Source organism: Lutra lutra, chromosome 1 (assembly GCF_902655055.1).
Source record: "Lutra lutra chromosome 1, mLutLut1.2, whole genome shotgun sequence".
NCBI lineage: Eukaryota > Metazoa > Chordata > Mammalia > Carnivora > Mustelidae > Lutra > Lutra lutra.
Window position 1 is genome coordinate 156,849,114 of NC_062278.1, and position 22,691 is coordinate 156,871,804.

The 22,691-nt window shown below is 41.2% G+C and overlaps 1 protein-coding gene across 4 annotated transcripts in view; it reads right to left on the reverse strand.

Moving 5' to 3' along the window:
- Positions 1-22,691, reverse strand: part of STAC (SH3 and cysteine rich domain) — a 151,901-nt gene that overhangs the window by 29,865 nt on the left and 99,345 nt on the right. For all 4 annotated transcript variants that reach the window (XM_047741160.1, XM_047741168.1, XM_047741177.1 and 1 more), the window contains exons 6-8: positions 18,714-18,792; positions 8,124-8,188; positions 6,242-6,330 (exon numbers count right to left, since the gene is read on the reverse strand). In XM_047741160.1, the coding sequence (XP_047597116.1) occupies positions 6,242-6,330; positions 8,124-8,188; positions 18,714-18,792 (233 nt within the window). The remainder of the gene's footprint in view (positions 1-6,241; positions 6,331-8,123; positions 8,189-18,713; positions 18,793-22,691) is intronic.

A 22,691-nucleotide genomic window follows, 5' to 3' on the forward strand; every position in this document is an offset into this window, starting at 1 on the left:
CCCCATCTCCTACCTCTTAAAGTCGTTCTCATATTCTGCCATTGAACCCATTCTTCCTTATCCTTTCCTTACTGGAAAGAGAGAAAGACAGCTCACTAAGCAAACTGCGCAGGCACCCCGGTCCCCTCTTGCTGGGAAACTTGGCTTGGTTATGATGCTGCCTCCTTGCAAAGCCTTCCCTGGCCTCCTGTGGCTGCTTTGATGTTACCTTGAGGTGGTGTGGCAGCATCCTGAATTGCCTTCTTTCTCACAAGATCTCACATTGGACCGTGCTTTCTTGTCTACTCTTCTGCACCCTAATCCCTCCAGCCCAAGGACCACTTGTGCTCTTTGAGGGCAGGGCCTGCAAACTGTTCACGCAGCAGCCAGTCAATGCTCATTCACCACGTGGTGAGCACTGAAGAGATGAAACAAATCCTAAGAACAGCCACAGAAGGGTTAAAATCAGTTCTAACTCGATTTCAAGTGGTGCTTTGAAAAAAATCAGAAAGAGATGAATTCAGCCATCCCATCTCCAGAGGTTCTCGTGAATATTAGCTAATGAGACGAATGGTTGCCTGGTTTCATTCAGACTCAACCACGGAAAAATCCGAGACTTGCTGCTTCCAAGAAAGAGGCTGGCGAGTCAAGAACCTAAATCCTTATTTGGGATTATAAAAGAAAATACATTTTTCTTTGAAGCCCCCTAGTTTAGGTGTTCAGACACACACTGAAGTAGAAATTAATCTGTATCTTAGAATTTAATAACACTGGAAAAGCAGTTTCCTCTTTCCCTCTCCTGGCTCCTAAGCTTTTTTCATTTTTTCTTTTTCTTTCCCCCTTATGAAACATGACCATTATCATATAAATTTGTTTGGGGAGAACCAATAAAAATGAAAATGACTTAGATGTGGGAAGGCAAGATGGATTCTTTGGAATAGGCATTATATGGTCACTGGAATGTGCATCTGAACACATCAGTCTTATTTACTCCCCATTCTTTATTTCAGAGCCCCTAAGGTGTTTTAGGGGTTTGTGTTTACTTGCAGTTATTTACATCTGATGCTTATTTACAAGATATACCAGCATGGCAAAGCCATAAAAATTACTCTTATTGACTTTTATTTTTACTTTCTAAAAGATATTTTCTTTATTTGAGAGAGAAAGTGAGAGAGCAAGGGCACGCACACACAGGTGTGTGTGGGGGTGGGGAGGAGCAGAGGGAGAGGGAGAGGGACAAGCAGATTGTGCTGAGTGTAGAGCCTACATGGGTTCCATCCTGCGACCCTGAAATCATGACCTGAGTCGAAACCAAGAGCCGGACGCTCAACCCACCGAGCCACTCAGGTGCCCCTATTCTTAGTGATTTTTAAAAGGCGTGTTGGTGTGAATAATAAGCAATGGCTCTAAGACTATTTTGCAGATTTCTGAACCCCAAATTGGCAAGGATAATAGGACTGGTTACACTGTAAATGTGGAAGCAGAAAAGCTAAGCATGTGCTACGAAGCTCTTGCTAACTATGTGTGTGTGAATGAACAAGTGTGCATGGGCATATGAATGTGTGTCTGTGTATCTGACTGTGAGCACGTGGGCGTGTATGAGCATATTAAGTGTCTCACATGCATATACTCACCCACTAGGATACACACTACGTGCCCTCACAAGGCAGCATATACCATAACGGTGTCAGTGCTGATGATGATGGTTTGTATTTCAAGTAGCATTTTTAAAAGCTTGGCTCATGTATTAAGCTGGCCATCTGTAAAGTGTAATTTACAAAGCTCTTAAAAAATTTGATAGTAAGTGTCATTGGTGGAAGCTGTTTAAGACCCTAATTTCAGAAGTTTATCTACTATACAAGCTCATTACACTCAGACGGAGGAATATGGTGCTCTTTGATGTTATCAGACCTTGAGTGGTCAGTGATGGTCCGGGGATCCTGTGCATGTTGGCACCGTGTCTTTCATGTCAGGGGTAAAATGTCGTATCTGTAAGTCAGCAACTGCAAAAGGGACTCAGAAGATGAGGGGCAGGGTCTCACAGTCTCCTTTTGGCTGGACAAATTAGATGAAGTCCTACTGAACGTGTGCAAAAGCCAGAGAGAGACTTTGTGGTTTTTTTCAACTATTATATCCTTAGGGTAGTGTCGATGGGATCCAGAGGACTTGGAAATAAGACATATTGTGAAAAGATGCAAATTAAGAAGGGATCTAAAATACACTGTGCACCTTGCTTTGTACTGGGCATGATATCCCACCTTTTATTTACATCATCTGGTTTAATACTCGGTCTCCCTAGGAAGGAGAAAACTGTCCCCCCCACCCCCCGCCCCCCAGAGATTGCAACATTGGCTGAAATAGATGCAGCTGGGAAGGATCACACCGGAGAACAGACTCGGTCTCTGTGACTCCCCAATAGTGCTTTTCTGCCCTGCTGCCTTGTTCTGTCTGGCTCTCGAGCTCATGCTGGATGGACAGAGCTACTATCATGAGAGCTCCAGCAACTTGGGGAGGTAGTGGATGACTTCATGTCCTTAGACATGCTGTCTCTAGACAGCATTTGGAGACCAATGATAGGACCATGGGACTTCTAAGAGGCGGACTCACTGCCCTAAGACTGAGGGGGCAGTGCCCCTGAGGTTCCTTTCTGAGGCCTACTCTTCCACCTCTCAAACGTGAGTGCTCAGTAAGGGCTTACTAGGGCTTCTTCCCAACCATGTGACACCCTTTGATCTCCTTTTATACCGTTTCTTCTTCTTCTTTTTTTTTTAAATAAGATTTTATTTATGTATTTGACAGACAGAGATCACAAGTAGGCAGAGAGGCAGGCAGAGAGAGAGGAGGAAGCAGGCTCCCTGCCAAGCAGAGAGCCTGACGTGGGGCTCGATCCCAGGACCCTGGGATCATGACCTGAGCGGAAGGCAAAGGCTCCACCCACTGAGCCACCCAGGTGCCCCTATACCGTTTCTTCTTGACGAATGATATTCATCATGGGATCAAGGCCCATCTCCTCCAGGAAAGAGGTCTGGGCTAAGCCCTCTGAGCTTCGTTTGCTTCCCCTTTTATCATTCTCGGGATATTATCATGTACTTGACATTCCCACATTGTGCACGGCAGGCACAATATTAGTTCACTTCATCTCCATTACACTCTCCATTTCCTCATCATCTATTCATTAAGCATCTGCTGTTTCAAGAACTGTCCTATGCTAGACAGGCTAGCAATGACAGATTTGTTCTCATGGAGGTTATAGGAGAAATAGAGGTTCACCAAATAATTCCAGAAATATATAAACACAAGTTGAGGTAAGGGCTTTAAAGGAAAGAAATATGGTGTCATGAAAGGAGATAACAGAGGACTCGCACCCAGATTGGGGGTATCAGGAAAGGGTGTGTCGAGGAAGCGAAACCTGAGTTGAGCTCTGTGGAGGTCAGTAGAAAGGTCTGGACTGTTAGCTGTTGGCTGAAAAGCTTTCCTTGCTCCTGAGCAGATACATAATGGATGTTTGCTGAAGTAATGATTCAGTCGCTCTGAGCTACAGTTGTTGGCTTCGCCGATTGGGACATCTTTGCCCTCAAGCTTACACTCCAAACATTCCCTGTGCCCTCACCTCATTTGTCCTCTGCCCTGAGGGAAATACCCGTGTGCTCCCCTGGATAAGAATGTAGGTGGATAAGAATGATATTTTGTTAAAAGGAATTTTTTTCTACCTTATGGTATGAGGAGGAAAGGATAATTCACAAAGCATCAGTTCATTCAAGAATTATATCAAATCCCCGAAGCATTGCTTTACACATTTTAAATCAAGTGCCCGGCTTTTAAACTGGGAACATACAATTTCTTGGCAAAAAGAAAAAAAAAAAAAAGAAAAAAGAAAAAAAGAAAAAAAAAGGAAAAACTATGATTTATCACTCCAATCTTGCAGTCTATGTAATGCAGGCATTTCACTCCTGGGAATGAATAGTTCTGTTTGCCTCAGAGCAGACTGTAAATGTTTGATTCGTGAACAGACAACTTGACTTTTAATGACCTGCAACTGTCTAAAATAAGCACAAAAATTATGACCACCACACCAGGCAGCTAGACATCATTCCTTAGTACCCTAATAACATCCTATCATTCTTTGGAATTGTTCCTTTCATCTGCTGACTTCAGAACAATCTTCCGGTATAAAATGGTGGGACTGCCACACAGGGAAGTTGTTTCAGTTTAAAGTCTAGATATCCAAATGATGGTCTCAGGAAGGACACAATAAACAGTATTTATTGCAACGTGAATAGATATCACCCTTGTCTTCATTGGCAGAGAGTTGACTGTGGACAGTCAGCTGTCCAGATTTCTTTGGACAGACAGACCCCAGCCATGACTCCCAGGCAGGCTCTGACTCTAGGGCTGGTTCTATCTCTGAGAGAACAGAGCTTCACTTGGTAAATGCCTTCACCTCCTGCTGCACAGATGCCAGACTGTTGGGTCTGTTTTTAGCTCCAGCCAGTGAGTTCAGCATGGCGAGTCCTGCTCAATGATGGAGACAACTCAGATGACAAGAGCCTACTTGTCTGAACAGATCCCAGGCGCCAGGATTCAGGCCCTGATCTCTGCTCTGGAAAGGCCCAAGAATCACTTGGAAGAAGATGGCAAATGAATACTGAAACCAAGCTGACCTTGGGTATGAGCCAGACTCTGGCAGGATACACACAGCGGCTATGGAGTCTTGTTGGATGAAGAGCAGCCAGACTGCTGGGCTTGACCTCATGGCACATGGAACTTGGGAAAGGGGGGCTAACTGGAGACTTTTTGGTAGCTCTTTCCTTTTATGGGGCTTTGTGTAAAGCGAAAGAAATGGGAAACCAGCTCAGGCAAGCAGGACAGGGATCATGCCTGGGAAATGGCACAGTCTGAGAAGGAGAAGTTCAAAGAGCTCCAGGGTGGAGAGACAACACCTTCCAGAAGCCATGTGAAGGGAATGACTAGCAACTGGTGACCTGGCCTCCATGACAGACAAGTGGAGTCCACCTCAAAATGGAGGCTAAATCCCTAATTCTCTGGCATTTCAATAGTTTTAGCTCTCTGTTCTCTTCAGAAGAGGAAAGAACTGATCTCTGAGGGAACATCTGACTAGAAAAGCAACCCCTTCTACCCTGTTCTACGGTCAAAAAACACCAAACTCCTATGTTTTGGGGTCAATACATGGAGGAAAGAAATAAAGCATTTTCTCTGAGGTAGGTCAGTGAACACCACGTTATAAAAATTGTAATAACTGTCAGTTACTGAGTGTTTATAATGACGAGGAACTTTATGAACATTGTTCATTTCACCCTCGAAAATATCTCATGGTGAAGAGGTCACTGTTATTCTTTTATAAGTAAGGAAATCAGAGCAATGAAATGTTTATACATTGCTTAAGGTCACTCAACAAGCAGCATGTGAACGCAGCACGGACTCCAGCTTTCCTGGATTTCACAAGGGTCCCAAAGCTCACCTTATCTTCCCCCGTATTTCAGGAACCATGAAGTGGGATGGATATTGAAACAAAAGCACAGCTCAGGGTGTGCAGTAGGGGGAAGCTGCCAGGATAAACAAGTGGTTTTAGTTTGATCTTTTAACCTGTGTCAGTTTGGCCACTAGAGACATTGATTTTGGGGCACCTGGGTGGCTCAGTCAGTTAAGTGGCTGCCTTCAGCTCAGGTCATGATCCCAGGGTCCTAGGACTGAGTCCTGAGTCAGGCTACCTAATCAGTGGAGAGCCTGCTTCTCCGTCTCCCTCTGCCTGCCACTCTACCTACTTGGGCTTTCTCTCTAGCTCTCTGTCAAATCAACCAATCAATCAATCAACCAATCAATCTAAAATAAAAAAAAATCAAGACATTAATTTTGATTCCCTATTAGACCCCACAAGATGCCAAAAGTATTTGACGCTCAAGCTGCACGCAAACACCCATTGACAGTTCTGCTGCTGATGCAGTAAAACTGTGCTTCTTAAAGTGGGGTCCCTGATCAGCAGCATCAGAAGCACCTGCTGACCAGTTAGAAATGCAAATTCTCTAACCCCAACCCCCAGACCTGCAGGATCAGAAACTGCAGGGACAGGGTCCAATAATCTGTCTGCTAACCAGCCCCAGAGGTCACTGGATGCTGGCTCACGTGTGACAGTCACTGCTCCAAGGCATTAGGATGTAGCACTAATTGAATTCTTTTTTTCACATGAAAAACACTGACTTTAAATTTTCTTTCTTTTTTCTAAAAAAAAAATTTTTTTTTTTACCTCATTTCCAAATCTTCATTCTCCTGTGGTACAAATTTGTACAAGGCAACATAGGTGTTCATCTGTAATGGTTCTTTGGAAAGAGATCCCTGAAAGAGAAAATAATAGAAAAATGAGAGAAGGAAGGTAGAAAACAGAAAATAAGTAAGTGAATGCAATGTAATTCTACTGTAAGGACTGTGAGTATTAAAATATCAAACTATTATTCAGGCTTTGTTTCAACCATAGGTTTATTTTAAGTTTCTTAGCTAAGTTTGATTTCATTAGAAACCAAAGCCAATAGTGTGTAAATCTGTTAGAAATAACTACAAATGTCTTCAAATCAGCTTTTTCTTTGCTACAGTTGTTCATGAAAGGTGACAGGTTTGGCCCCAAGAATGGGAATATTCACACTATAGAAATAAGGACGTATGAGTTGTAGTAAACAGCTTTCATTTCCTAAAATTGACTTTTTAATCAGTTAGCCTAAAATTTGGTACCTAGCCTATCAAAGGGACTCTGGTATAGTCAAGAGCAATTAGTTCATGCATGTTGTGACAGAAGCATAGTGTTTGACATCAGACTGATTTAGTTTGTATCAAAGAATCACCATCTCCTGACCATGAAACCTTGCAATAATGGTAATAAAGGCTACCATTTTTGATAACTTACTGTGTGTGCCAGGCATTATGTTACATGCATTGGCATACTCACAACAGCCCCCAATTGTTGTCCCCACTTTACAGATTATCCAAGAGTCTTATAAGTGTTATGTAAATATTACCCATCATTATTATCCAAATATATGTCAATGCTATATAAATGTTTTCACTTTGTAATACATAATGAACACAAATTACATAACATACAAAATATAACTGCATAATATTACTATAATACAATAGAACATACATAACATATACATATCATTATGTTATATATGTGTATATAAAATTATATATGATATACAGAATTGTATAATATATTTAAATATATGATATGATAAACATATACTATATAAGACATAAACAAAAGTTGTACACAACTTTGATTCACTCTTCTATCCAAAGCTCAAGTACCTTAAGTCATATACTTCTGTCCTAGTCTATCCTGTTCTAATTATATATATAGTATTATATATAAGTGAGCATAAAATATATATTTACATACTATAAATATGGTCATAATTGATTATGTAATTATGTAATGTACACACCTTACAGTATGCATCAATTTGAATATAACATATACAATGGTAGCAAAAAGTATACAACACAATACATATCCTTTTTACCTTTGATGCACTGTGATGCATGGTTTTACGTTACCTATGCTACCACACGTTTATGCTACATTGTTCTTTTCTGTTCTATTCTAGACTCTATTCTGTTCTGGGACCTACTAACTAGATTTCATAACCCACTTAGGTAGTGATCTGTAATGGGATCTAGGGACTATGCCTGGTCTATCTTCTGTGACATCTATGAATATAAATACAGGGAGTTCTCACTAAAATGGAGTCAGGAGGTCGGGCTGGGGGAGCTATTATGGCCTGTTTCTTGTAGTCAGCTTAGACCCAGTAGGAAGACAGGGACCTTGTTGTGGATACTATGTAACTACTACTTTACTGTCCCAGCAGGAAGAAGGAAGCCAACAGCTCAGCCAATAAGAGACAATCTCAGCTCAGCCAATGAAAAGCCACCATACTTAGTGTTCCTAGTTTCCTCCAATGGACTTTTTGTTTATAGCATTCTCCCCCAACTCCCGCCTTGTCTCTACAAAACAGCCTTTCCCTCCTTTGTTTGGCGGGATTGCCTACGGTTTTGCCATAGTTTCTGCTGTTTCTGAATAAATTTGTGTTTTGCTGGTAAAGCAATTTTTTTAAGTTAACAGTGATAAATACCTGGTGGTTTATGTTCTTTGCTTGGTGTCTGGAATCGTCAGTGCCATTTTCTGGATAAGTAAACACTGAGGGAGACAAGAAAAAGCAGGTGCTTTATGAATCCAGTCACCACGTTTTGGAATCAAGCCTAGAAGATGTGGCTTTATGTTTTCTCTGTCCCATAGCTTCTACTTTCTTCCTCACTGCCTTTTCCTCATCTTAGTTACACAGCTTTCATGTCATCTTCCACGTGAGGCTTTTACTGCCTCCCAAGTGGCATTTCGCTCTACCTTCTCTGCGTGTCCACAGTGCCCATGCCTCCAGCGAGCATGCCTCCTGAATATTTGGCAGTTGTGTTCACAACTAAGCCTTATTTGGCAAAGCGTTTCATTCATCTTTGAAACAATGTTATTTATCTGTTGAATGTATCAGATCATTTGTTAAGGGAACAGTGGGTGAGGTATGGCCTAATTGCATTTGAATGACCCTTTCTAAATACCAGATTCTTTTATCTATTTTCAATATTTTGACTTCAGTTTCTTGATATCTATATTATATTTTGTACATTAAAGCTTTAGCTTTTCTTTCTTTCTTTCTTTTTTTTTTTTTTAAAGATTTGTGTATTGGAGAGATGGGGGGAAAGGGCAGAGGAATAGGGAAAGAGAGAATCTCAAGGAGACTCCCCGCTGAGCACAGAGGCCCATTTGGGGCTTGTTCTCACCGCCCTGAGGTCATGACCTGAGCCCAAACTGAGTGAGACACTCAACTGACTGAGTCACCTAGATGCCCCTAAAGTTTTAATGTTGAACTTCAAAATATTCCCTCCATCTCTTATCATCAGTGCATTCGGACTATTATTCAGAATAGAAAACAAATAATGGCTTTTCATTTAGTTGGTTTTGAAATATGTAATTCTCTTCCTTTTGCATTTAAGTAGCCACCCTGTGGTCTCAAATAAAAAACAAAGCTTCCTCAGATGGGCAGGGATTTTCACCATCCAGATGCATGGCTGGGGGAGATCCCTGATGGGCATTGCAGGGGGGGGCTCTGCCTTAACTTGTTTGATGAGCCACCTTTACCCCAGGGACCAACGAGACAGCCTTATTCTCACCACATATATCTGCCTCAAACAAAAAGGTGGCAAGTGTTTCCAAGTTTGTACAATAGAGTTTTGGTGTCTAAATTAACCTACCAGTTAGAGGACTTGACATTTAAAAAGAGCACATTGCTGCTTTCTTGTTCCCTTTGGTCTCCCTTCAGATTGTAAGGAAGTATCAGTAAAGGAGGAGAAACACTCCACAGAAAACTCTATAACCTATATCAGTTACTGCACTGACATCTCCACTATCCTTAAAATGACCTCAATAAATGGGATGCAGAAAACATGGTTCAGAGCAAGAGCCTCTGTGAACGTACTGATGCTCAGTAAACATCTATTCTCCACAGTCTATAGTTCCAGAGCCTGTGCATGAAATTCCATGATTCCTTGGAAGCCTAGGCATAAATATGCAGTCATTGGAGGAGCTCTGGTTTGTAGTAAGTGGAAAATGATCCTATGGACCTTGTCTGCCTCAATTATCTGGATACTCACCTTACCCATTTGAACTGAGTGGAAGCCAACAATACTCTACATTGGTATTATGTGATTCCCTAAGAGCTTGGTGTAAATATTTGATCCCATAAGAATAAAAGTGGATACTTCTAAAAGAATATTGAATATCTGCAGGAAAAATGCAGAGAATGTTCCTAGAAAATTCTTGATTGGAGTTAAAAAGGGAGACTTCAGAGGCTACATATCAGTTTGAACTGATTTCACAATTTTGCAGTTTCACAATATTTTAAGTTTTTACTAAATATCCATTAGCCATCTGGTTCAAAATGTTTACCATTTTTTGTTTTATTTACCATTGTTTGTTTACCATTATTTGAAGTGACCCCCAAATGTATTTTTAACTATATGACTGAAAGCAGACCACTGCAAAAAAAAAAAAAAAAAAAAAAAAAAAAAGATTTAAAAATCTATTCCTGTGGGCTATTTCTAAGACTTTGACTTGAAGGGAAAAGAATAAAGAAAGGTAACTATTTTACTACAGATGTATCATATACTTTTTATGTTTGGTGCTTTAAGTTTGTTTTATTAAAAATAATCTGGTTGCTGATATCACCCAGGACAAGTACTCAAAGAATATATCCATCGTGGAGACATATTTTCTAATGTTATGGAAGCAAATGAATCTTTAGTTTCTGCCACATGCCCAAAGGACTTTCCTCTTTTCCTTTTTCATATTCTTTCTCCTTCACTTTGTAGTCCTGTTAGGACCATGTCCACAACTTCATTTTCCAATGAGATGGTTATTTGGTTTTTCTTCTTCAAGAAGAAAATAACGTAAAAGTTTTGTTACTTGCTTATCTAACACAAACACAAATTTGTATCCCTGAAGTAAATCTAACTTTGTAATTATGCATTACTTTAAAAAATAATTATTGGGGGTGCTTGGGTGGCTTCTGCTTTTGGCTGAAGACATGATCCCAGAGTTCTGGGATCGAGCCCTACATCAGGCTCCTGCCTCAGTGGGGTGTCTGCTTCTTCCTCTGCCCCTACCCCAGCTTGTGTGCGTGCTCTCTCTCTTACTCTCTTTCTCTCAAATAAATAAAATCTTTAAAAAATTATCAGATTCAGTATAGTAACATTCTGTTTCAGATTTCTGCATCCATGTTCAGGATGGAGACTAGCCAGTGATTTTTCCTTCCTTAAGGTGCCTTCAATTGATTTTGAGGTCAGCATTAGACTAGCCTCATAAAGTAAGTTAGAGAATGTAGCAGCCCTTCTTCCCTGCAACTTTTTCAATTTCCTGAAAGAGCTTACATAATCTGGAAATTTTCCATTTCTTAAAAGTTTGGTTGAGTTTACTCATAAAATTGTCTGAGCCTGGTATTTTCGCCATGCAAAATTTGAGATACTTGATTCAGTTTCTATCATGACTAGAAGCAAATTCAAATTCTCAGATTTTCTATTTATTCTTGAGTCAGGTTTTGATCATTGATATTTTTCATGGTATGTGCCCATTCAAAAAAAAAGTTTTAAAATTTATTGGCATGAAGTTGGTCATGAGATTCTTTTATTTTCTTTCAATCGCTGTTAAAGTCATCCTTTTTCATTATTACCTTTTGCTTCATCTCATTTATGTTTTAAAATATTGTTAGTAATTGTAGGGGTGCCTGAGTGGCTCAATTGCTTAAGCAACTCGACTCTTGAATTCAGCTAGGGTCTTAATCTCAGGGTCATGAGACTGAGCCCCTCCTTGGGCTCTGGGCTGGGTGTGGAGCCTGCTTAAGATTCTCTCTCTCCCTGCTCATGCTCTCTCTCTCTCTCTCAAAAAAAAAAAATTCTTGGTGATTTTGAGTTTTCTTTCTTTTTTTTTTAAATAAAGATTTATTTATGAGAGAGAAAGAAAGCACACTCATGTGAGCAGGGGAGAGCAGAAGGGCAGGGAATCTTTAAGCAGACTCTGCACTGAGTGCAGAACTTGACATGGGGCTCAGTCTCAGGACCCTGATACCATGACCTGAGCCAAAACCAAGAGTCAGAGGCTTAACCGACTGAGACGCCCAGGCAACCCTTCTTTTAAGGACCGTTCATAGGATTGATTGACCTATCTTTGTCATTTGATAATTTCTGCTCTTATCTTTTTATTGCCTTCCCATTGCTTTTTGGGGGTTTATTCTATTTCTCCTTTCTGACTTCTCAAATATGATGCTTAGGTTATGAATTTCAGTCTTTTTATTTTTTAATAGAATAGTTTTATTTATTTTTTAAAGGTTTGATTTATTTATTTGAGAGAGAGTGCACACGCATGAGCAGAGGGAGGGGCAGAGGAAGACAGAGAAGCAGACTCCTGGCTCAGTGGGGAGCCTGATGCGGGACACCAAGACCCGAGCCAAAGTCAGATGCTCAACCAACTAAACCAGCCAGGTGCCCATAGAATACTTTTAAAGCAAAATATTCTAGTCACAATTTAGCTACACCCCACAAATTTTGATATATAGTGTTTTCATTATGACTTATTTTAAGTATATTCCAATTCTCATTATATTCTTTTTTGACACATGAGCTTTCTCAGTGCATGTTTTAATTTCTGAAATGATGGGTTCTCCTCTATCTTTTGGTGATTGGTTTCAGTCTTATTTGCATTATAGTCAGAAAGATATGTTCTCTCGAATATTAATTCTGTGAAAATTTATGAAGCTTGCTTTATGGTCTAGCAAGTGATAAGTTTTTTAAATTGTTCTGTGTCCTTAAAAAGAATGTGAATTCTCCATTTGTTAGATGGAGTGTTCTTTTTAAGTCAATTAGACTATGATTGTCAAATGTGTCCTCAGATCCTCTAAATCCTGAATCTTTTTATGCATCTGCTTTCTAATGACTTTAGAGGCATGTTAAAAACCTCTCACTATGAAGGGGTATGTCAATTTCCCTAATACTTCCATCAATTGCTCCTTGAGTTCCTGTCACTTTGAGGCTATATAATAAGTAAACACAAGTTTAGGATTCATATCTTTTGTTGAAATGGACATGGTCATGTAATGATATTTTTTTTCTAGTACTGCTTTTCTGATCTTAATGTCCATTTTTCATACTTTAATACAGCTATACAATCTTTCTTTTGCCTTTTAAATTATATGTATTTTTTTTTACTTTTAAACTTTCTGTATCTTTATGTTTTAGATTGTTATAAGTAGTCATAAATAATCCAGTGTGTAAAACTCTTATCTAGGGCTTATTTGATTTATATTAATTTTGATTACTTATAAATTGAGATTCTCTTCTAGCATTTTGTTTTGTATTTTCTATTTATCTCATATTTCCCATGCTTTTTCTTCTACTTCTGTACTCTTTCTCCTTTCTTCCTTTAAAGTTATAAGGTTAAATCTATTTTTTAATCTTCTAGTGGCTATTCTAAAAATTTTATGAGGTATATTTAACTTAATAAAATCTAAAGTGAAAGAATATCTTTAATTTCCTTCCAATTAGTATGAGAACCTTTGAATGCCCATTTCTTTCTTAAATATCCAGTATTTCAGTTAGTGTTTTATTAACAACTTTTTGCTGACATTGTTATCTTTTTATGTAGCCAATGTTCACTTGGTTCTTTCTTTGTGCTTCATTCCTTGCTTCTTGGTCCTTCACTTGGTCCTTCCTTCCTTGGTCACACTTTCCTCTATGAACTACATCCTTTCAAAATTTCTTGAGTGGCTCTTTCTTCACTAAACTGTAGACACAGTGTTTGTCTGAATATATGTTCTTGAAAGAGTTTTGCTTTTGCTCCATTTACAGTTCTATTTTAAGAGTTGCTTTTCTTTTGGATTACTGAACATATTGTTCTACTGTTACTTGGTTCTCTTGTCACTTACAAGAAAGTGTTGTCTGTCTAGTTTTCATTCTTCTGCAGGTAACCTGTCTTTCGTTTTGCATTTAACATTTGTAACTGCAGTTTTGCAAAGAAGGGTCTAAGTATAAATTTCTGAATTTGAGGAATGGTGTCTTTAATCAATCTTGAAACATATTAGCCACTATCTTCTTGAATATTATCTCTCCCCCATTTTCTCATTATGTACCTTTTAAGTGTCAGTTAGATGCAGGATGGACTTTCCTGCTCATCTTCTGTGTCTCTTTCACTGTCATGAATTCTATTGCTTTGTCTCCCTGGCTTTACTATAAGAAAGTTCTTTGCCTGTGTATTCCACACCACTAATTCTCTCTTCAGCTATATCCAATATGCTATTAAATCCAACAATCAAATTTTTTCTTCTTCTTTTTTAAAAGATTTTATTTGTTTATTGAGAGAGACACACACAGCAAGAAAAGGAACACAAACAGGGGGAGTTTGAGAGGGAGAAGCAGGCTTCCTGTTGAGCAGGGACCCTGATGTGGGGCTCAATCCCAGGACCCTGGGATCTTGACCTGAACTGAAGGCAGATGCTTAAGGACTGAGCCATCCAGGCACCCCTCTTCTTCTTTTATTAATTTCTAAAAGTTCTGTTTGGTTTTCTTAAAATTTGCCTGTTCAACTTTGATAGTGTCTTACTCTTTTGTTATATGTTCTAGTTCATTTTTTGTATCTTTAAATATATCTAACTATACAATTAGATATTTCTTTATTTGATAATTCTAATGTATACAGTCTCTAAAGTCTGATCATAAAAAAGATGGGCTTTTACTAACTCTTACACATGCTAGCTCATTTTCTTGTTTATTTGGCATATTTCAATGTTTAGTTCATGTCCTTTGAAAGTTCATTTGTGGAAACTTCTGAGGTCTGGGTTTAAATTCTCTTTCTCCAGAGGCCATTTGTATTACTTCTGGCAAACGCCTGTGCATTTATCCAACAAGGCCACTTTAAATAAATTCGTCTAAAATTTTATATTATTTTACTTTGTCCACAGAGGTAGTATGAATTCAGGCCCTAAACCCAAGAAAGAAGAGTTTTTCCCTCCTTTGCTATTTCTTTTCCCTCCTCTCTGCTCCTATTTCATTTCTTTCTTTTCTTCCCCACTTGAGTTAAGGCCAATATAACATTTTTCTTTACTAAATTCCTCTGCAGGACATTCATTTTTCCTAGTGCCACTAAAGGTGCCTTTTGGGGTATCAGCTTTTTCCCAAAGGGCCTCTCATGGTACCTATTAGTATGTCTGCTTGCCAGGTCTTGCTCTCTACTGACCATACCTGGGGCTTATTCTTCCCCAATCTGAGGCCCCAGTGATGTGCAGAATAAACAATGGCCCTCACCTGCTTATGTCTCTGGATTCATGCTTTATTGTCATTTCTAGACTCCAAGGAATTGCCTTATTTTATTGCCAGCTCAGCCATGCATTAACTGGAACTTTTTTTTTTTAATTCTTTTTCCCAGCAATTTTAGGTGTGCTAAAGTGGAAAAAAAACTTCTCTAAGGAAAGAGAGTCCTCTATGCTTTTAAAAAGACCTTTACTTGCTTTAGATATGAGACATCTAGATATTAGGGTATCTGTTGAAGAAGGCATTAAAATATTTGCTTTATTTTCTGGGTGACAAATCAAAATGTGAGATATAAAATCAGTGCATGTTAAAGGCAAGGACAAATTTTCCAAGTCCGGACTTGCTTTTTCCTTTCTGGGCAAAATTTCTTTGCTTCAGTGAAAAGTAAGGTATCATTGGGTTTCATAATATTCTCCAGTGGATGTGATTAACCCAGTTCTTTTTGAAGAATATTTCTAGGAATTTGTCTTACTTATGTTCTTTTCTCTCTGCTTCTCTTCCAGGAAAGTTATAATCACATAGAGTCATACTTAAATGCAATTATTGAAGGCAGGCAATAATGTCATTATTTGGCATTTTAAGCTTCAATAGGCAACCTAGCTTTTACTTCTCCCTTTGCTCACCACATAGCTTCAAGTGGAGTTTCTGGCCAAAGATGAAGACCAACAACTCTCCCCTCTAAGTTTCTGATGCATCCACAAATAGTGTTGAAAACAACAACCAGAAACAGACAGAGCAGCCCAGCATCTTTCATGAGAGAGAAAACAGAGAGTGCACACTTGGTAAGAAAGAAAGGAGTATGACTTGTATCCTCTCTCAAGGAGACTTTGGAAATTTTCCTCAAGGATTTTGACATGACACCTAGCTGGCAGAAATAACACCTGTATGCACTGTGTAATTTTTAGAACATAAACGAAACATGTCATCCAGAACAGCTTGTGACTGGAAGCCAAGTGCTACTTCTGAAAGGCCAGGACCCTCCATGCCATGACTGTGGGGAGACCAGTGGGAGCCTGGACACACAAGCAGGGTGTTTTCTCTGCGTTGTTACCCAAATTGCATGGACAGGGGATTAAGTCCAATCACAAGAACATGTTTTGAAGCAAACTGCTGTATAATTAATCCCTCCAGCTTCCAAGGGTGCATTGTAAAGAAAGCTATTGCTGATCAAAGGAATAGTTAATAGATCCCCAAAGCTTTATAGAGGTTTATTGCTTGTGAAGTTCTTTCAACAGATTTCTTTGAATTAGGCTCTAAAAATGCCTCTTAACATAAAAGAAATGGCAAATATTCAACTTTGTGTCTTTGAGCGTATTACTTCGTGCCTCAATTTCCTTATCCATACAGTATGTGTCTGTGGGTGTGTGTATGTGTTGTGTGTATTGGAAGGGAGGGAGTTGGACTAGATGACTTCTTATCCTGCTTCTTGAACTTTAATAAGATTAATATGCAAACACTGCTTCTGCAGTTCTGGAAAGGCCTGAGGCTTTGCATTTCTAACAACTTCTCTTGTGATGTCCAGGATGCTTGTCCATGGGCCACACTTGAGAATGGGGAGGCTCTGGGTTGTGCCTCTGACACCTGATGACCTCATGACGGGTTTATTAGAAGGAAACATGCTTCACTTTGATGATTCCCTTTGATGATTCCCTCACATTATAAAAACTTATTAAAGACCACTTTTTGCATAAAGAAATCTCCAAGGCAAACAGAGACCTTAGCTACTGAAGAAGAGGTGAGCAAGAGCACCAAAACTGCTGGTCAGGATGCCTGAGCCAGGGAGATGAGTGGTGGGCACATGCTGGGAATGATTTTGAAGAGCATAAAGTAAGATTTACAAGACATGAGAAGAAGGGGGAGTCAAGTCTGATACCCAAAGTTCTGACCTGGAGTAAGACTGACTAGCAGAACAGAGCTCCTATTTACTGAGCAGGGACAATGGGGGAAGAGCAGGTCGCGGTGGGTGGGTGCGTGGGTGAGCAAATCAAGAATCCAGTTTTGGTCTGTTAATGTCACGATGTCTACTCCCCATTCAGATCACCATGTCCAGTGGGCAGCAGGCATCTGGAGGCCGCAAAGGGGTCTGAAGTTTCAGAGTCATCAGTGTACAGAGAGCCTTTACATTCATTATTTCACTGAATGATAACAACCCCTTATGGATTCAGTGTGATCACATCCTTCATTTCAGAGGTGAAGAGATTGATGCCGAGAGATCAAGGTCACTGCTTTGAGGCCACGGGACCACCGAGGGAAGCCCGGTGGTCAGCCTCCAAAGCAAGGAGGGGCTGAGGATCAAATACATCCCTGCAGGTAGTCATGAGCAGACCATCAGCAGTTGGGTGAAGGGAAGGGTGCAGGCAGAAGGCAGAAGGCAGACTCAGAGGACAGCACAGATGACCACGCTTGAAGTGTTAACATGAAGGGCTGGTTGAACACCCATGTCTGATAAGTTTGTGCTCAGATGCTGACAAATTCTGACCAAACTCAGTTAATGTATCTGTGGGGCTAGACAGACATGGGCTGGGAGGTCCTGTGGCATTACCGCCCTGCTGTGAGGTTCCCCTGGCAGCTAGCACTCTAATTTGTCTAATGGTACTGCTAAGTGCTCAGTGAATGTTTGCATTGATCTAGAAGTGCAGCTTTCCCCAGATGATGCCAAAGAATCCTTCGCCTAGCAGTGCGCTCTAGCAGATGTGAGTGGGCTTGGCAAGGGGGGGCCCCTGGTGAACACTGATGCTTATTTAGGAAGGAGAATCACAGAGGATTCTCATGCAGAATCACAGAGACACTGCCCTAACTAGAGAAGACACATAAATGAGCTCCTAGAGCTAAGGAAATGGAAGAGATGTCTCATAAGACAGTTGTTGCGAAAGCAGCTCTGGGGTACTGGATGCAGAACTTCTGCTTCCAGTCTGGAAGGGCAGAGGTGACCAGTTGAGTGGAAAATCTACCCAAGGTGCCACATCCCCACGCTTCCGATGCAGGGATAACTTCTGCCAGGAGAATACATTCAGACCAGGTCAGCAACTCGAATCAGAACCCACAACTTGGCTAGGTTATGAGCGGACCTGAGGTTATGAGAGGACCTAGTGACTCGTATCATTTTGCTAGTCATAGTAAATACTTCATAAATACCTTTTGCATAAATGAGTGTGGTTAAGTAGTTGCTGACATCAGAGAGGCTTGGCAAGATTCCTCCATAAGAGGCTGGTTGTGTCTTTAAACTCTGGTTTAAGAGGTTGTTCTTTCTTAACGTTAGCAAGCAACAGCGTGTAGTTAGCATTCAACAAAAATTCTAGAAATTATCGTAGCAAGGGCCTAAGCTATGAGAAAATTAAATAACATTAGGAAAGAGTGTTTGGCTCTATCATACAGATCAGTTTTTGAGTGTCAGTTATTCGTGCTGGGGAGGAGACCTGTGGGAGGCCCCTACTTACCTGGACCACCACCCACCTGCTCTGGGGTACTTCAGCTGTAGAGGGGAGTGGCTTCTTTCCAGAACAGTTTGCTAATCTAATGTAGGTCAGTGAGGGAAATGATGTATTAACAAAAAGGTCCAGAAGTGACTCCTAGACCCCAGTGTAGCCAAGTCCATAAGGGGTGAGAACTCAGGGAATTTTGCAGTCAAATGAGGGAGATCCACCAGGAATTAGGCCTAGTTTCCCTCCAGAATATTGTACATTTGCTCAGAGTGAATTCCAGAGCTAGGACAGAAAGAAAACAACTGGAGGTCAACTCTCTCTGGCCGCGGACTGGGTGGGGGAAGGCCTTTCACATCCCCACTGGGGCGATGCCTGCTTCTGGGCTCATGCACTCACCACTGTTGCTGCGTTTCCGTGGGTCATATCCTCCTCCTGGACCATCAGCTTCTTCAGGAACCTCCACAAGATCTGAAGTCTTAGAAAAAAGGAGGAGCGACATGAAATGAGCAAAACCCTTTCAGTGGGCCAACTGAGCAGAGAAATTTAATGTCAGTAGAGGTATTAAGGTAGGATTTGCCTGACACTGTCTGAAGAACCCAATCATGCTGTGGTCTGGCTAACTTCAGAGAGGCTGTGTGTTCCCTCATGGGGGCGGTGGCTCCCTTCCGGTGTGTCTGCAGGCTCAGGAGGCGCATGAGAGGCACTCAGTGAGTGTGGAATGAATTTCTAGATGCCCAGGGACACACAAGAGAGAGAAATCAGAATTCATGCCCATACCCTGTCATGTCAAATTCTCACTGACACTAGAGCTCTTTTAGAGGTAAGTTTTAAATATAGATGGTCCCTCAGCATAATCTCCTCCAGTCTCATCCATGCTGATGCAAAAGTTGGGTATTCATCCTTTCTGATGGCTGAGTAATATCCCATTGTATATATGGACCATATCCTCTTTAACCACTCATCTGTTGAAGGGCATCTTGGTTCTTTCTACAGTTTGGCGACTGTGGCCATTGCTGCTATGAACATTGGGGCACAGATGGCCCTTCTTTTCACTACATGCACTACATTCACTACATACATGAATTTGGTTTCTGTATCTTTAGGGTAAATACCCAGTAGTGCAATTGATGGGTCATAGGGTACCTCTATTTTTAATTTTTTGAGGAACTTCCACACTGCTTTCCAAAGTGGCTGCACCAGCTTGCATTCCCACCAACGGTGTAAAAGGGTTCCTCTTTTTCCATATCCCCTCCATCATTTGTTGTTTTCTGTCTTGTTAATCTTTGCCATTCTAACTGGTACAGGTAAAGGAAAGGAAAAGTGAATTGGGGGAAATCAGAGGGGGATATGTACCATGAGAGACTGTGGACTCTGAGAAACAAACTGAGGGTTTTAGAGGGGAGGGGGTCAGGGATGGGGAGAGCCTGGTGGTGGATATTAAGGAGGGCACGTATTGCATGGAGCACTGTGTGTTGTATATAAACAATGAATCTTGGAACCCTGCATTGAAAACTAATGATGTATTGTATGGTGACTAACAAAACACGATAAAAAAATATATAAATATAGATGGTCCCCTTCTGATTTTTTTAAAATTTTTTTTGACTTTACAAAACACATCAGTAGAAGCTACATTGAATTTTGCATTTGAATCTTCTTTCTGGCTGGAGTTACATGGGAGTTTATCCCCAGAGGATGCTGAGCGGCGCCCGGGGCTCTGGGTCAGTCCCATGATCACGAAGGCGGCATCCACGAAGCCATTGTTTGTCACTTTCAGCGCAGTTTCAATCAATGACATGAGCGAGTCAACACTTTGTTATCAAATAGGCTTTTTGCTAGATGATTGTGCTCAACCGTAGGGGAATGCAAGTGTTCTGAGCACATTAGAGTTAGGCCAGGCTGAGCTACGATGTTTTCGAGGTCAGCAGTAGCGAACGCATTTTTTACTTCGGGTAGTTTGAACTTACGATGAGTTTATTAGGATGTAACCCCATTACAAGCTGAGGAAGACTTGTATTGACTATAGAGAACAAGATGCAGCATCGAGGGGCGCATGACCTAGGTATGAGTTAAATGTCATTTCCCCGGCTGCATAATTATTTACATAATACTTACTCTGCCTTTTCTTTTCTTTTAATAGGATAAGCCACAGCCATTCTTCTGCTTCAGTTACAGAAACAACATCATTACTCTAAATGGCTGATGGTTCCTGATCATTTATCATGTGCTGTTTTATGTACCATATATGTATCTGTTTATTCTTCACAGTAATCCTGTGACAGGCATACTTTTTAATGACGAATGTGGAGCCCAGGGAGAAATCAGTAGTCCTTCTTGACGTCCCATGGCCACTAAGTGCCAGACCTGGGGTTTGAACCTCGGGTGCTTTCTTCAGAGCTCATGTGTCTGAGCTTCTTCCAGCGGTGTGCTGGAAGGTCTCATACAGGCTGGCGAGAGCCTTGATGGCCTTCACGTTGGGAGAGTGAAACAGGCCTGCGTGGGAGTATTTACACCATGGAAATTGGCAAACGCTGCAGATCAGGGTCCAGCCCCAGCTGGTAGTTAAACATTTATCAGCACGCCCCTGACTGCGTCTATCAAATGGCCAGATGCCCTGGCTTTCATCTGCTTGGCCCCCATCTCTTTGGAAGAGGAATTTAGGGGGCTTCTGAAGAGGATCACATTTTTTTTTAAAGATTTTATTTATTTATTTGATGGAGAGAGACACAGCAAGAGAGGGAATACAAGCAGGGGGAGTGGGAGAGGGGGAAGCAGGCTTCCTGCCAAGCAGGGAGCCCAATGTGGGGCTTGATCCCAGGACCCTGGGATTCTGACCTTAGCTGAAGGCAGACGCTTAACGATTGAGCCACCAAGGCACTGTGGGTCACATTTTGAAAACAATTTGCTTACATCTTATTTCAGAGGAACAAGTTTGCCTTCCCAGCCCTCTAGCCCTCCCAGTCAGCTCAGAGCATTTTAGCACAACCCTTGAGAGACTGATTTTTTATATAATCCGGCTTTAAGATTTTCCCCAGCCATTCTCACTTGCATAACACATCAGAAAGAAGGGAAAAAAAAAAGTCACAGGATCTTTAAGTCACTTACACCCTGCTCCTTTGAAGCTGGCTATTTCTGAACAAAAGTTGTTATTATTACGTTAATTTAATCTTAGGAAATTGAAGATTATTCCCAAACTGGTCAAACCACTCCCAGAAAGTTTTTGAATTTGGTTTCTGCAGGCCTTCCCAAAGCCATCCAGCCTTTTATATTCCAGAATGTTTGAAAACACATTAAAAGAAACATAATGATTTAGAAACAGCCAGGTGGTGACTCCCCGACCATGTAAAGCCAACGGCCCCGCAGCCCTGGAAGAAAATAAATGTGTGGAGCAGAGTTTGATGTGTGGGAATATGTTAGCTTTAGGACATAACAAAACTGCAAGAATGACAAGTGGCTGAAGTTCATTACCATCTGACCCTGCAGAATGGAAGCCAAAGCATTTTCAAGTACCAATCAATTGTTTCTGTTTTCTTCGTTGAAGCAAGAGGGACTCTGGGGAAAGAGTGAAGTGACAGATATTTAAGGACAATTTGATTTGTCTTTGTCTCCCCACAGCCCTGAGAACAATGCCTTCACAGAGCACAATTCCAAGAATATTTACTGATAGAACCAGTGTCAGGAAGTTTAAATGGACTGTGATGAATGGATACCTTATTGACATTCAGAAAACCGTGTCTTCCGTCCTGAGAACCGGTCTGTCGGGGCCAGACATGGCTAGAAACAAAACCATTTCAGACAGAAAAGCAAACTGGACATCCTTAATTTGTCTCTCTGACATTCTTGCTACTTCTACGTGAGAACAAACCATGGAGGCTAATATGGTCATTGCCTGCCGCGGAGGGTCTGAGGACGTCTCCTCATCGTGGGTTCGCCACAGCCCCGGATGCAGGGCCAGCTATCTGCTGCCGGGATGTGTACCTAAGGGCCATCCCCGGGGAGCCCCCTCTCTGTTCTTGCCTCCCCAGGCTGGCTTTCATTGGCCTTTCAACGAATGCTGGCCTCAGACAAGCATGGGAGATGTAGGCACTGGGAGGGGATAAGGGTATATACCAGCTCTCCCCAGCGACATGAGAAAGGCCCATTCAGCATGCAGGGCAAGTGACCAGAACAGTCTGTTTTTCTTTTTGGCAGAAAGTCTTGATTTGTAAGAGGTGATGGCTATAGGCTGACAGCCATCTCTGTGTGGCCCTGGGGAAAGCAATGGCTCTCCTCACGTTCCTACAGAAGAAGACCTAACGTGGTAGGTGGGGTTAAGGACATGATCTACAGATCAGAGGTTCTCAAACTTCGGTGGGTATCAGAATCACCTGGAGG